This window comes from Heterodontus francisci, chromosome 2 (genome assembly GCF_036365525.1).
Source record: "Heterodontus francisci isolate sHetFra1 chromosome 2, sHetFra1.hap1, whole genome shotgun sequence".
Classification (NCBI taxonomy): domain Eukaryota; kingdom Metazoa; phylum Chordata; class Chondrichthyes; order Heterodontiformes; family Heterodontidae; genus Heterodontus; species Heterodontus francisci.
This window is the reverse complement of record NC_090372.1, coordinates 40084505-40100404: the sequence shown is the minus strand read 5'-3', so window position 1 is coordinate 40100404 and position 15900 is coordinate 40084505. Positions and strand designations below refer to the sequence as shown.

At 41.5% G+C, this 15900-nt stretch overlaps 1 protein-coding gene across 6 annotated transcripts in view; it reads right to left on the bottom strand.

Moving 5' to 3' along the window:
- The window catches only part of kif13a (kinesin family member 13A), a 366399-nt gene that overhangs the window by 94611 nt on the left and 255888 nt on the right, over positions 1 to 15900 (bottom strand). For all 6 annotated transcript variants that reach the window (XM_068057158.1, XM_068057185.1, XM_068057194.1 and 3 more), the window contains exons 12-14: positions 13685 to 13795; positions 11258 to 11392; positions 7848 to 7978 (exon numbers count right to left, since the gene is read on the bottom strand). In XM_068057158.1, the coding sequence (XP_067913259.1) occupies positions 7848 to 7978; positions 11258 to 11392; positions 13685 to 13795 (377 nt within the window). The remainder of the gene's footprint in view (positions 1 to 7847; positions 7979 to 11257; positions 11393 to 13684; positions 13796 to 15900) is intronic.

Here is a 15900-nt window from a genome sequence, read left to right as displayed (position 1 = left end):
GCCAAAAAAAATCTAGATTGGATGAGTGGACTGATAAAAATAAACTATTTTAGTCATCTTTACGACACTGCTTCTGCAGATTCAGTCCACTTTAGTATTTTCAGAACAGTTGAACACCAGATGCGTGTGAACATCACACTCATGAAGCTTGGATAAAGTCTGGCAATGTGTTTTTACAATTACTGAGGTGGAAAATTTGTTTCTGGATACAGGCTGGGAGTTTTGTAACCTAATGTCATTCTTTGGTGGTACAATAATTAAGTGAAAGAAAGAGGGGAGGGAAGACGTCTTGTATTACACAAAGCACTGAAAAAAAAAATCATAGCAACACTTCAGAACCAGCGAGAACAGGCTATTAACTCAAAACAGCATAAATAACAGGAGCATCACATCTGGCTAGATGAATTAAGATTTACATAATAAATGCAGTTGAGTTAATGTACCGTGGGAAAACAGGACTAAAGTTGGTTTTATAAATCCATGAACCTGGATAACTAGAGACTGGCTAGCTATTCTTCAGCTGATCATATCAGAGGGTTTGCAGTGCAAATTAGATTTAAGTTGGATGCAATGTGATACCCAAACCTTTTTTAAAAAAAGAAAATATCTCTATTTAATTACTAAAGTTATAAATTCAGTACTTATATTACAAGCTAGAGATTTGACTTAACATATTCTTGGCCCTTGTCTATAAAGGTCACAGTCACTCTAACTGAGAAGCCAGCCACTTCACATATATGCATGCACACTTATATTAAGGTATTTTTTTTTAGATTAGATTAGAGATACAGCACTGAAACAGGCCCTTCGGCCCACCGAGTCTGTGCCGAACATCAACCACCCATTTATACTAATCCTACACTAATCCCATATTCCTACCAAACATCCCCACCTGTCCCTATATTTCCCTACCACCTACCTATACTAGTGACAATTTATAATGGCCAATTTACCTGTCAACCTGCAAGTCTTTTGGTTTGTGGGAGGAAACCGGAGCACCCGGAGAAAACCCACGCAGACACAGGGAGAACTTGCAAACTCCACACAGGCAGTACCCGGAATCGAACCCGGGTCCCTGGAGCTGTGAGGCTGCGGTGCTAACCACTGCGCCGCCCACATACTCTCAATGTATACATACTCTCAAGAAAATATTGCGTCTTGCAACATCCCCAAATTTCACCCATTTTCTGCAAAAAGTTCAAACTGAAAAGAAAGTTAGTAAAATGTATGATCGGGTATGAAAAACAGAGACAACAAAAATCAATATGGGGAGCATTTTAAGACACATTCTGAATGTACAGGAACAGGTTTGCTCATATCCCTCCCCACCCCCGATTAATTCTACACTTCAGCTCGTCACAAAGGGGCGCACAAGAGCAAGTCAAGAAAACAAGTATCTTGATATTCCCTCCCTTTCTTAGGGGGATGGAGCAAGCTCCTGTTTTGACCTCCAAGTAATGCTACAGTTAAGACTGGGACCCTGTGCAGAAATTTCTATGTTACCCTGCCTGCTGTTTTAAAAATCTATTAAAAATCAAATGGACGGTTACTGGACTCGTCACCCAGAGGCCCGGACAAATGTGCCGTAGACATGAATTCAAATTTGAATTCAATTAATTAATTTTAAAAATCTGGAATAAAAAAGCTAGTTTCATTAATGATGATCATGAAATTACCAGATTATTGTAAAAACCCAGCTGGTTCACTAATGTCCTTCAGGGAAGGAAATCGGCCATCCTTACCTGGTCTGACCTACGTGCGACTGCAGACGCACAACAATGTGGTTGACTCTTAACTGCCCTCTGAAATGGCCTAGCAAGCTGCTCAGTTGTTTCAAACCGCTACAGAAAAGTCAAAAAGGAATAAAACCGGATGGTTTTCGACATAGGCACCAGGAACAACAAATGCACTCCCTGCCCTGTTGACCCTGTCAAGTCCTTCTCACCAACATCTGGCAACTTGTGCCAAAATTGGGTCCCACAGACTAGTGAAAGAACAGCCTGACAGTCATACTCACCAAATCATACCTTACACACAATATCCCAGACTCCTCCCTCACCATCCCTGGATCTGCCCTGTTGATGGCGGCACAGTAGTATACAGTTGGGAGTGGCCCTGTGAGTCTTCAACATTGACTTCGACCCCATAAAATCTCATGGCATCAGGTCAAACTTTGGCAAGGAAACCTCCTGTTAGTGACCACCTACTGCCCTCCCTCAGCTGATGAATCAGTACTCCTCTTGGAAGAAGCACAGAGGATAGCAAGGGCACAAAATGTACTCTGGGTGGGGAACTTCAATGTCCATCACCAAGAATAGCCTGGTAGCACCACTACTGGCCGAACCCTGAAGGACATAGCTGCCACAGTGGGCCTGGTAGGTGGAGAGAGAACCAAGAGGGAAAAAACCTACTTGAGCCCCCCCTCACCAATCTAGCTGTCACAGATGCATCTGTCCATGACAGTATTGGTAGGAGTGACCACCGCAAAATCTTCATACTGAGGACACCTTCCATTGTATTGTGTAGCACTACCACTGTGCTAAATGGCATAGATTCTAGCAGCTCAAACTGGGCATCCACTGTGGGTCATCAGCAGCAGATGAATTATATTCAACCACAATCCGTGACCTCATTACCTGGCACATCCCACACTCTACCATTACCATCAAGCCAAGGGATCAATCCAGGTTCAATGATGAGCGCAGGGCAGCACGCCAGGAGCAGTAGCAGGCATACACAAAAATGATGTGCCAACCTGGTGAAGCTACAACACAAGACTACAAGCATGCTAAACAGAGGAAACAGCATGCGATGGAGCTAAGCAATTCCACAAACCATGAATCAGATCAAAGCTCTGCAGTCCTTCCAATTGTGGTGGGCAATGAACCAGAGGAGGAGGCTCCAAAAACATCCCCATCCTCAATGATGGGGGAGCTCAGCACGTTAGTGAAAAAGACAAGGCTGATGCATTTGACACCATCTTCAGCCAGAACTGCCAAGTAGTTACCCAACTCAGCCTTCTCCTGAGATTCCCACAGATGCCAGTCTTCAGTCAATTCACTCCACGTGATATCAAGAAACAGCTGAAGGCACTGGATACAGTAAAGGTTATAGGCCCTGACAATATTCCGGCAATAGTACTGAAGACTTGTGCTCCAGAACTAGCTGCACCCCTAGCCAAGCTGTCCCAGCACAGCTACAACACTAGCATCTACCCAGCAATGTGGAAAATTACCAGGTATGCTCGGTCCCCAAAAAGCAAGACAGATCCAATCTGGCCAATTACCACCCCATCAACTGACACTCGATCATCAGCAAAGTAATGGAAGGTGCCAATGACAGTGTTAGGAAGTGGCACTTACTCAGCAATAACCTGGTTACCGACATTCAGTTTGGTTTCCACCAGAAGCACTCAGCTCCAGACATTACAGCCTTGGTCCAAACAGGACGAAAGAGCTGAATTCCAGAAGTGAGGTGGGAGTGTCTGCCCTTGACATCAAGGCAGCATTTGACAGAGTGTGGCATCAATGTGCCCGAGCAAAATTGAAGTCAATGGGAATCAGCAGGTAAACTCTCCACTAGTTGGAGTCATATCTAGCATAGATGATGATCCAACAGACTTGAGCTGCTTCATCAATGACCTTCCCTCTATCATAAAGTCAGAGGTGGGGATGTTCACTCATGATTGCAGAGTTTTCAGGACCATTCACGACTCCTCAGATACTGAATCTGTCCGTGCCCGCATGCAGCAAGACCTGGACAACATCCAGGCTTGGGCTCATAAATGGAAAGTAACATTCGCACTGCACAAGTGCCAGGCAATGACCATCTCCAACAAGAGGGAATCTACCTACCTCCCTTTGGCATTCAAGGGCATTACCATCGCTGAACCCCCACCATCAACATTCTGGACGTTACCATTGACCAGTAACTTAACTGGATCAGCCATATAAATATTATGGCTAAAAAAACAGGTTACAGGCTGGGAATTCTGAAGTGAATAGCTCACCTCGTGATACCACAAAGTCTGTCCACCATCTACAAGGCACAAGTCAGGAGTGTGTTGGAATACTCTCCACTTGCCTGTATAGGTGCAGCCCCAACAACACTCAAGAAGCTTGACACCATCCAAGACAAAGCAACCAGCTTGATTGGCACCCCATCCACCACCTTCAACATTAATTCCCTCCACCACCAACACACAGTGGCAGCAATGTGCACCATCTACAAGATGCACTGCAGAAACTCACAAAGTCTTCCTCGACAGCACCTTCTAAACCCATGACCTCTACCACCTAGAAGGACAAGGGCATCAGACATATGGGAACACCACCACCTGCAAGTTCCCCTCCAAGCCACACACCATCCTGACTTGGAACTATATCGCCGCTCTTTCACTGTTGCTGGGTCAAAATCCTGGAACTCCCTCCCTAACAGCACTGCCGCCTACACCACATGGAATGATGCGCTTCAAGGCGGCAGTTCACCAAGCACTTTCTCAAGGGCAATTAGAGGTAGGCAATAAATGCTGGCCTTGCCAGCGATGCTTACATCCCGAAAATGAATTTTTAAAAAATCAAAAAGATTCAAATTCTATCAGATAACACCAACTTTGGCTCCTACCCTCATTAAGGCAATAAAATGGCACTGCATTAAGCGGTTAAGAAAAGCTTAATGTGCAGATGTGAATATACTTCGCCATGTTAAGAGCTACATGATAGTATACTTGCTATATAATGCATTAGTATTAATTATTCAGTACAGTAAGCTACATCTGAAGGAAAAAAAATCAGAAGACATATCAACACTGGCATACTTCCAATATAGGTTTGTACTTGAAATTACCAAATTTTCAGGTTACATTATATGACCCAGACATCATCAATGCAGCACTAGCAAAAATGCAATAATGGATCAGATGCTGAGCCAACTCCAAGGAGGAAGGTGCAAAAACTGAACTGAAGCATTTTTCCATAAAACATTTCTTCTAATAACATCCAGCATATCCAGGTATACAATGATTTGTTACGATTTGGTAATTATTAGGTAAATATCAAAGCACACCCCAAATCCCAACCTCCACAAATCCCCCTCATCTATATCAGTGCAGGAGTCCCATTTTCACATTCTGCTATGTAGCGCTAAGAATTAAATTGGAAAGACTCAAATTAATTTAAGAAGAAACTGATTTCCAATCTTTCTAGAGTGAGCATGAACCAAGAGTCCATTACTGAAATGGCAGCTCAGTCTTGCAGCCACATTTTCTGATTACAGCAGGATGGTCAATGAATTGGAATAAAAATGACAGCCAGCTCAGTGACATCCACTTTCAATAACACATGAAGTCAGTCAGTACAATATCCTGCCTAAATGGGTACTGTGACAAATAAATCTCAACTTTACGAGGCGAAAGATCCAGGCCCTCCGAATAATTTTTAGTCAGAAGTCAGACACACATTAAACTGAACAGACATAATCAAGTACACAAACTAAAGTTAAACATTAACAAGGGAATGAAATATATAACAAATGCAACACATTTAAGAAACAAAGATTCACAGATTCATAGAATAATACAGCACAGGAGGTCATGCAGCCCATCAAGTCTGTGCCAGCTCTTTCAAAGACCAATCGAATTAGTCTCTCTCTCCCTGCTCTTTCCCCATACCCTGCAATATTTTTTGCTTCAAGTATTAATCTAATTATCTTTTTAAAGCAACTACTGAAATGGTTTCATCATCCTATCAGAACATAGATTCCAAATCCTAACCACTCACTGCATAAAAAAGTTTTTGTCATTTTGCCTCTGGTTCCTTCGTCAATCACCTTAAATCTGCGTCCTTTGGTTATTGATCCTTCAGTCATTGCACAAGTTTCTCTTTATTTAAGCTATCTAAACCCTTCATGATTGTAAACAGCCCTATCAAATCTCCTCTTAGCATTCTCTGCTCTAAAGAGAACAATCTCAGCTTCTCCAGTCTATCCATGTAATTTCTTCTAAATACAGTAATAGAAAAGCATAATATTATTTAGATGGAGAGACAGCACAATTCTGCAGTACAGAGGGATCTGGGTGTGCTTGTAATTGAATCACAAAGTTAGCATGCAGGTACAGCAAGCAATTAGGAAGGCAAATGGAATGTTGGCATTTATTACACGGGGGATGGAGTAGAAAAGTAGGGAAGTTTTGCTACAACTGTGTAGGGCATTGGTGAGACTGCACCTAGAATACTGTGTACAGTTTTGGTCTCCTTACTTAAGATGGGATATACTTGCATTGGAAGCAGTTCAGAGAAGGTTCACTAGACTAATTCCAAGGATGAAGGGATTGTCTTATGAGGTAAGGTTGAGCAGGTTGGGCCTATACTCATTTGAGTTTAGAAGACTGAGAGGTGATCTTATTGAAACATAGAAGATTCTGAGGGGACTTGACAGGGTAGATGCTGAGAGGATGCTCCCCCACATGGGGGAATCTACAAATGGCGGCACAGCTTAAAAATAAGGGGTCCCCCATTTAAGATGGAGATGAGGATGAATTTCTTCTCTGAGGGTCGTTAATCTTTGGAATTTTCTTCCCCAGAAAGCAGTGGAGGCTGGGTCATTGAATATATTCAAGGCTGAGTTAGATAGATTTTTGATTGACAAGGGAGTCCAGGGTTATGGGAGCAGACAGGAAAGTAGAGTTCAGACCACAATCAGATCAGCCATGATTACACAGAAACTCAGCTGCAAAGACTCATGGACCGTCTCTCCCGTGCCTGTAACTTGTTCTCCTTGACTATAAGTGTCATGAAAACAACGGTCATGGTGTTGCATCTCCACTAAATAACACCCCACTGAAAGTCCACAGTGGCAGACAATCTGATCTTGATGCAGAGTTCAATACATGCCTAGGGAAAGCATTTAACACCTTTGGCCAACTCGTGAAACGTGCATAGAATAACACCAAACTGACCCTTAGGACCATACTGATGGTTTATAAGGCCTGTGTTCTCAGCACCTTGCAGTATGGCTGTGAAACATGGATGGCTTACAGGAACCAGGAAAAGAAGCTCAATAATTTCCATCTCGCTGTCTCTGGCACATTATGGGCATATCCTGGCAAAACAAAATCACAAAAGCAGGAAGTCCTCTCAAAAGGCAGAGCTCCCAGGTGTGTTGGCATTAATCAAACAGAGGTGGCTTCACTGGATCGGACATGACCACAGGATGGAAGGGAGTCGCATATCCAAGGACCTTCTGTATGGTGAGGTCGCTAGGGCCAGACGACCAGTGGGGCACCCAAAGCTGTACTTCAAGGATGCTTGCAAGCATGACATGAAGGCCCTAAATGTTGACTATTGCACCCGGGAGTGACGAGCTAGTGAAAGAGGGAAATGGCGACACATCCTTTGGACTGGTGTGCATTGCCACGATGATCAGTGGCTACAGTAGCTTCACAACAAGCGCCAAAGCCGAAAACAACTCACAGTATTACTTGGCAGCTTCAACATTAACAAATAAAGCATGCTGGCTGTCAAATGGAATAGATGGTGTGGCTGATAGACATTAGGTCAGTCAGGATCTGAAGAGAAAGACAGATTATTGATTGTCCGTGTAACCTTTGAATGGTCTACAAATGAAATGTTAACTGGGCTTTCACTTTTCCTTTGCTGACAGACCTGCAGTGTATTTCCAACAATTTCTGTTTTTAACTTGGCCCATTGCTTCCCTTTCAAGGATTCTATATGATTGTACTACTGTGGGCTTTATTTAGCCTTGATTGGTAAATGCATTGGTGAAATAGTAAACTGAGCTATTGTGCAGGAGGACACCTTTGACTGATAGTTTCAATGTAGAATGATTACCTGGCATTTTCATTTGGGCTGAGAGTAACATCCCCATCTGCTGCAATGTCAATGACACAGTGCTCGGGCTGGATGCCAATTCCGCACAGCTGAATGTCCTGAGATTCATCTGCACCGACTCTGGTGTGATCCTGTTGGGAATATCAGAAGCTTAAACATCAGCATCTTACACTTGGCTATAAATATTCACAGGATGCATGTACATTAGTGCAGCACACCACTTCAGTAACCCAGCTTGAATCATCACTGTTTCCATGCTTGCTATCAACACTAATGGGCCTTGCCAACTAACCAGAATCTTTTTTCCAATTAAAACATACAGCCAAGAAATAACTTAAGCCAGTGTCAGTAGCAATTACAAAATATGGAGCAAAGAAATTACAGAAAACAGCTACAGAAATCAAAACAGTACATTTAAATAACTTATACTTAGCCTTCATTAAGGCAGAATTTGTTTTCGCCAAGTTGCAAAAAGAAGAATTTACTGGGAGAAAGGGAGAGATTTTACAATATAGACACTACAGAAAAGATTATGGATCCTCCTTCCTGTTAGTGGAGGAACGAGATGGATGGTAGAGAAATAGTCCAGCATTAATTCTGCTCAAATTCAACATGAAGTATAAGTAGTGAAAAGTTGGCAAGGTGGAGTGTGATCGCACCATATATAAACATCAAACCTCTTTGACCATGAGGTAGGATGAGAGATTACACCCACAGATCTCACTCAAGCATGTGGAGTAAAACCAATTGCACACGAGAACAAGGACAACTCTATTATTTCACTTTTTCCCTGCTGAATATCCCAAACTTGGTTTGGAATGGGAGAGGGGGAAGAGGTATTCACATACTTACATAGCTTTACTTCACTGACAGGATAGTCAATTCCTGGAATAGCTTACCAAGAGAGGTGGTAGGGGAAAATATCTTCGATCTATATTTTTTATAACACTGAGACTGCCCATTTTCCAGTGACTAAATAATAATTTCGGTTTTTATTTTTAGTCTTCTCTTCTTCTTCTTTGGCCTCCTTGTCTCGGAAGACAATGGGTAAGCAGTTGGAGGTGGTCAGTGGTTTGTGGAGCAGCGCCTGGAGTGGCTATAAAGGCCAATACTAGAGTGACAGACTCTTCCACAGGTGCTGCAGATAAAATTGGTTGTCAGGGCTGTTTCGCAGTTGGCTCTCCCCTTGTGCTTCTGTCTTTTTTCCTGCCAACTGCCAAGTCTCTTTGACTCGCCACACTTTAGCCCCGCCTTTATGGCTGCCCGCCAGCTCTGGCGATCGCTGGCAACTGACTCCCACGACTTGTGATCAGTGTCACAGGACTTCATGTCGCGTTTGCAGACGTCTTTAAAGCGGAGACATGGATGGCCGGTGGGTCTGATACCAGTGGCGAGCTCGCTGTACAATGTGTCCTTGGGGATCCTGCCATCTTCCATGCGGCTCACATGGCCAAGCCATCTCAAGCGCCGCTGACTCAGTAGTGTGTATAAGCTGGGGATGTTGACCGCCTCGAGGACTTCTGTGTTGGAGATGCAGTCCTGCCACCTGATGCCAAGGATTCTCCGGAGGCAGCGAAGATCGAATGAATTGAGACATTGCTCTTGGCTGACATACGTTGTCCAGGCCTCGCTGCCATAGAGCAAGGTACTGAGGACACAGGCTTGATATACTCGGACTTTTGTGTTCCGTGTCAGTGCGCCATTTTCCCACACTCTCTTGGCCAGTCTGGACATAGCAGTGGAAGCCTTTCCCATGCGCTTGTTGATTTCTGCATCGAGAGACAGGTTACTGGTGATAGTTGAGCTTAGGTAGGTGAACTCTTGAACCACTTCCAGAGCGTGGTCGCCGATATTGATAGATGGAGCATTTCTGACGTCCTGTCCCATGATGTTCGTTTTCTTAAGGCTGATGGTTAGGCCAAATTCGTTGCAGGCAGCCGCAAACCTGTCGATGAGATTCTGCAGACACTCGTCAGTGTGAGATGTTAATGCAGCATCGTCAGCAAAGAGAAGTTCCCTGATGAGGATTTTCTGTACTTTGGTCTTCGTTCTTAGATGGGCAAGGTTGAACAACCTGCCACCTGATCTAGTACAGTGGCATTTATTACCCATTCAGCGCACTCTGGTTGCTGGAAGCACAAACACTTCCATGTTTTTAATGTGATTCTTGTATTTGTAATGTGCCCATACTAGTCTTTAGAATGAAGAATAATTAGATCCAGAGATGATGTTTCCACTTTTGGGGGAATCCAAAACTAAGGGTCATAAGTATAAGATAGTCACGAATAAAGCTAATAAGGAACTCAGGAAAAACTTATTTATTCAAAGAGTAGATAGAATGTGAAACTTGCTACCACACTGTGTAGTTGAGGTGAACAGCACAGATGTATTTAAGGGGAAGCTAAAAAAGTACATGACGGTGAAAAATATAAAAGAATGCGCTGAAAAGGTTTGAAGTAGTATACTGGGAAGAAGTTCATGTGCAGCATAAACACCAACATAGACTATTCGGACCAAATGGCCTGTTTCTGTGCTGTAAATTCAATGTACTCTCTTCAAAGTCAAAACATACATGTATCATGAAACATAAATTAAAACTAGGCTGTCTCATTGCACCATTGGGCACTGAAAATCCATGACTGTTCTGGTGGATACTGAGGTCCTGATCTTACCAGTGTACCTGGCCAATACTGGCAGGTGTGGGGCCCAAATGCAGGTTCATGCTGAGTTTAAAAACATAAACTCTGGAGATCAGGGGAGCAGAAATTGTTCCTAATGTTTGGTTACAATTAACCAGCTATGAATATTTTCTAAGCCTTGGTCTTTTCCAGCCTTGATATTATGCATGTTCTTTATTTTACATAGGCATGTTTGTCCCTTGTTCGTATTTTACATGCACAATTAAACATGTATACACATAATCCAAATTCTTTTGTTTTTACCAAGCAATACATATCACGTGTACTCTCATAACAGGCACTACTGTTTCTAACAGGTGCAGCATACATTGCTCATCTATGCCTCAGGTCCACCATCCAATCTTATCTTGTGATCATCAATATGAGGGTTGTTAAGTGCTCCAGAATGGAACAGTAACCTTTGCAGTTATCCAGTGTTAGACGCAGAGTAAAATTTTCTCTCCTCTTTGGAGAATGAACTTCTACACAGGCTGGCTGGGCTAAACAATGATTGGTGTGATATTTTCCATTTCTGCAGTCAGATGAAAAAAAAACAGGTCGTGCCAAATTGGTTCTGCTTTGTGGTGTAGACTTGCACCTAACTTGGAACGAGGTTAAGATTGCCAAGAATTTTACGTAGCACCCTTAGAGAAGAAACTTTCCAAGCTAAACATGACATATATGGTACCTATTGCACTGTCAACACAGGTAGTAACTGGTACTAATGCTCACCTTCAAGTAATAGACAAGCAATTCATTGAGTGCAGGGTCAGCATTCAGGTTGACCAAAAAGCATTTGTCATCCCCAACTTTGATGCCGGATGACTCCAGAGAAATACCCATTCTCTCAAGTTGCTTTTGCCTATCCTGTAGGCAACACAATAACATTAAACAGATTAACTCCTTCAAAATTAGAATGACAAAGCTTCACCCCGGCAATTAAAAACAAACATCTGATCTTTTATCTGGTGATTTAAAAGGCTATGCGAATAGAGTCATTTGTTTACAGCAAAGAACACTGCACAGGTTCCATGAGTCTGGTCTATCTTAATGCTACTTGAATATAAAGAAGGCTGGACCCTTCAGAGTAATAGTTTCAAGTCACCGCCACAAAAAGACTTGCATTAAATCTCACTTGTAAACCTGATCACAGCTCCTCATTTTCAAAGCTATATACTCCAACAAAGGAAGCCTTTTTGTGGAAAAACAAAGCACAGGCTGCTTAGAAAATACTTGTCAAATTTAATTTTGTTTTCTAGGAGATGCATTTATAGAATTAACCCATTTCTCTTCACATTAACTTTAAATTAAAGGAAATCCCCATCCTGTGCAGCCACAGTAGCTAGCCAACAAATCTAATCCAGTTCAGCTTTAATCAAATATTATAGAAATTCATGGAGAACAAGGTAAAAAAAAGCAATCTAGACCAAATTAATTTGAGAGAAAAATATCAAAGGCCATTTCCAAGCAAATGGAAATAAAATTGTTGATCCTCGGTTTGAACCCTGAATAGCTCAAATGGCATTTAATATTTTTCTATTTAATTCAAAAACTCATTCTCAACAACTCCCCAGCCCCTATCCAACGAAGTAAAATGCTGATTCCCAACTCTGGCTTAGTTAGATTTGTAACAGAAATAAAACATCCATTAATCAGCTTAACAATTTCCAGTAAAAATTCATGCTTACGGCCCAGATTTTGCAGTCAGCGGCAAAGTGATGGCGCTTACCACTGACCTCGAAGAAAGCTGCCCACAAAGATCTAGCAATCTCCATGGCATGGATTTCCCCTTTCCCAATATTAGCTCGAAACTGGCACCAAGTCAAAGGGATCTCCAGGCGCCCAACAACAGTGATAACATCAAGTAGGATAAACAGCCAATCACAATGAAGTATTCTCACAGACAGCAAACCGGGAGGTAAAATGCACTAATTATCCTTTACTTTTAATTAAATTTTACAGAGTGTGAAATAAATGATTGTGACATACACATGGGATTAAGTTAGAAGCTGAAATATCAAACAAAAAAATGTGGAATTTTTTTTTTAACCATAATGGAGAAATTTGACATTCCATAATTAGTTTTTCAGCATTAGTTATGAACTTAGTACCACAATTAAAACCTAGTTACACCTCATTCAACAAGGTATGGCTTTTTCAAGGCTTCCTATGATGAGACTAATAGTGTAAAAGGGCATGTTCCCATCAGTTCAATAATGTCTATTAGATTGCAGTCTGTGGGGCCTTCAACAGCGCGCTCAATGGAGAAGCATAGAATCATTGACAGCAACTTCTGGATTTCCACGTTCAACTGCACATGTGCGGACTCCAGAAATTGCTGTCTGTTCCAGAAGAGTAATGATGATAAATACAGACAGTTTCGCCTGCAAAATCCAAAGTTTCATCATTGGAAAATACTGCATTAAAAATTGGAAAAGATACAGTGGTCTGTGAATGCACAAAATCAAACAGTGAATCTCCATCAGCACAGTTAATGGGAAAATAAACTGTCTTTCCCACCATCATACAGGATATGATCTCACCCACTTTGCTGCATACTGGAACAGGAAAACTCTGAAGTATCCTCTCGTCCCCTTTCTCCATAAAGTAATGTTAGTTATAGTCCATCTATGACAAACCAGTTTAATGTATTTTGTCGCAAGTGTTGCACTTGAAATTGACAATTTCTTGAACCTGCTTTTATTTCTAAATCTATTACTGCTATGGAATCTTAAAATGTATTACCATTAATTAATCTAATGCAAAAATATGATTTACTGGATAAGAGGTAGAGTAAATATGCTTCAAGTAAAAAGACAAAGCATTTTGGTTGACACAGTCATATAAAAGAAAGCATCAACATGTGATGCCCCATTACGCTGACCAGCCTTTAGTTATTATTACACATCTCCTTCGAATGGCTTTGTTGAGAATATGATTCAATGTCACCTGCCCTGTCACCACAGGGAGAAAACTGAAGGAATTTAATACCATCAGAAAAACAAACCTGTTTGATTAAAAGAAAACATTAATAATGGGTACACTGGCAACAAGCATGGGTAAGGCTAACATGCAAACCTTCTTTATCCTAAAATCAGTACCTAGAATAAAAAAGTAATATGACCAATCCCTCATGTTAACTTTCTCCCACTGACAAACCTGTGCAATTTCTTCAGTTTTTCTCAATTTCTCCTCCCAGGTGACAGTCAGGTCTTTTATGAGTTTTTCAGATTCCTCTAATTTTTCCTTGAGCTCAGGAGCTTTCATTGCCTAAATGACAGAAGAAAAAAAGGAAACCATTCATTCATACTCTAATAAAATTACAATTGAACAATTATACCAAGAAACCAAATTTATTATCTCTCAATCACAACAAGCAACCCTTGACTCATGCATGGGCAATCAAGTGAATCTTCAGCTGATTTTCAGGTTAACCACACATGCATGAACACTGGAAGGCACATGTTAAAAATGGTTCTTTGCCTCTTGAATGCATATATTGAAAGAGCAAATGGCTTTCATTTGACAAATTAATCTTGTCAAAAGATTGCACGATTTGAGCTTTACATGCTTCCCCACCGCTCAAACCCTAAATTAAACAGCAGCAGAGAAACTTCCAAGCAAATAAAGCTCTTGCCAGATACCTCTCTGGCCAAAAGGTAAAAGTTTGCCAAATATCAGTCTCCCATTATAATCTGTATTATTCAACAATTATTCCACTATTCACAATACATTTAACCATCTATTTGTTGACATTTATGCTATTTTTCAACAAGTTTCTTTTTAAAACTTTTGCTTCACAAAACAAATTATAAAACAAGGAGAAAAATATTTCTAGTCACTAGACTTGCCTTGGCCTTGCCCATTTTCTCCTTATAACTTGTAGGTCTACGAGAACCACTTCAGTTAAGTAATTTGCTTACATCTAGATTAACACCTCTCTGCTAGTTAAAAAGTGGTGTTGCACACTGCCAGAATTCTCTTTCCCTATTGTGATTTTTTTCTCTTTTATCAAGCATTATGGGATTGCATTTGGAGTCCAAAGACTGCCCAAGTATAGAACTAACCTTTTTCTTGCCTTGAGAAGGGGACAGAAACATCCACACAAATAATCAGAATAACTTGTTCGACTGCTTAGCGTTTTACCGCCACTTCTCATAAATAGCAAGTTACAAGATCTCCCAGTATCTTGAGACAGACACCTGACATTATATGATTTAACTATTTCTTTTCTAATTCAACTGGATAAATCATTTGCCTGAACATTATTTAACTCTCTTTTCCTCCTTTGGTGGCCTTCTCTCTCAGCTCCATCAGTGTTAAGATGCTCTTCCTGCTGCTCATTACCACGGTCAAAAACTCTTAGTCATGCTCCTGAGGGGCCTGGATGCACTGGCAGTACTTTGGGAAGTTACCACATCAGTTGATTATACAGTTAGTAGCTTGGCATCCCTTTGGATTTCCAATTGCATTGTGTTTCAAAGGACTACAAAAGGACAGCTCGTAGCTGTCACAGATAAAATGCCGGCCTTGACATAGAGGGCGGTTGTCAAATCAGCAGGCCTCAGTACTGCATGTGATCAAACTAAAATGCTCAGTTACAAGACTTACGGTGACCACAATTGGGCCTGTGTGACTGCAGATAGAAGCTAACATGGCCAATGATTTACTTGCCTCTGCAGCTGAAGCCATGTAAATAATCTAAATCTTGAGCCGATTAACCACTCATCTGCAATGCAGGTTCTCTTAAAGTAACTGCAATGGGAAGCAAAGTTGGTAGACGAAGATAAGAACATAAGGAATAGGAGCAGTAGCAGGTCATTCAGCTCTGTGAGCCTGCTCCGTCATTCAACAAGATCATGGCTGATCTTCCATTCAACTCTGCCTTCTTGCACTATCCCAATATCCCTTATTCCCTTAGCATCCAAGAATCTATTGATTTCTGTCTTGAATATGCTTAACAATTGATCACTCACAGCCATCCGGGGTAGAAAATTCTAAGATTCACAACCCTTTGAGTGAAGTTTCTCCTCATCTCAGTCCTAAATGGCTGACCCCTTACTCTAAATCTGTGATCCTGAGTTCTAGAGATCCCTGCCAGCATCTACTCTGTCAAGCCCCTTAAGAATTTTACCTCATTCTTCTAAACTCTGGGCAATGAAGACCCAGTCTACTCAACAGGACAATCACCTCATCACAGGAATTAGTCCAGTGAACCTTCACTGCAGACCCTCTAAGACAAGTATTTCCTTCCGTTGGTAAGGGGACCAAGACTATACAGAGTATTCCAGATGTGGTCTCACCAAGGCCCTATATAATTACAGTAAAGCTTTTTTTACTCTTGTACTCCAATCCCTTTGTAATAAGGGACAAAA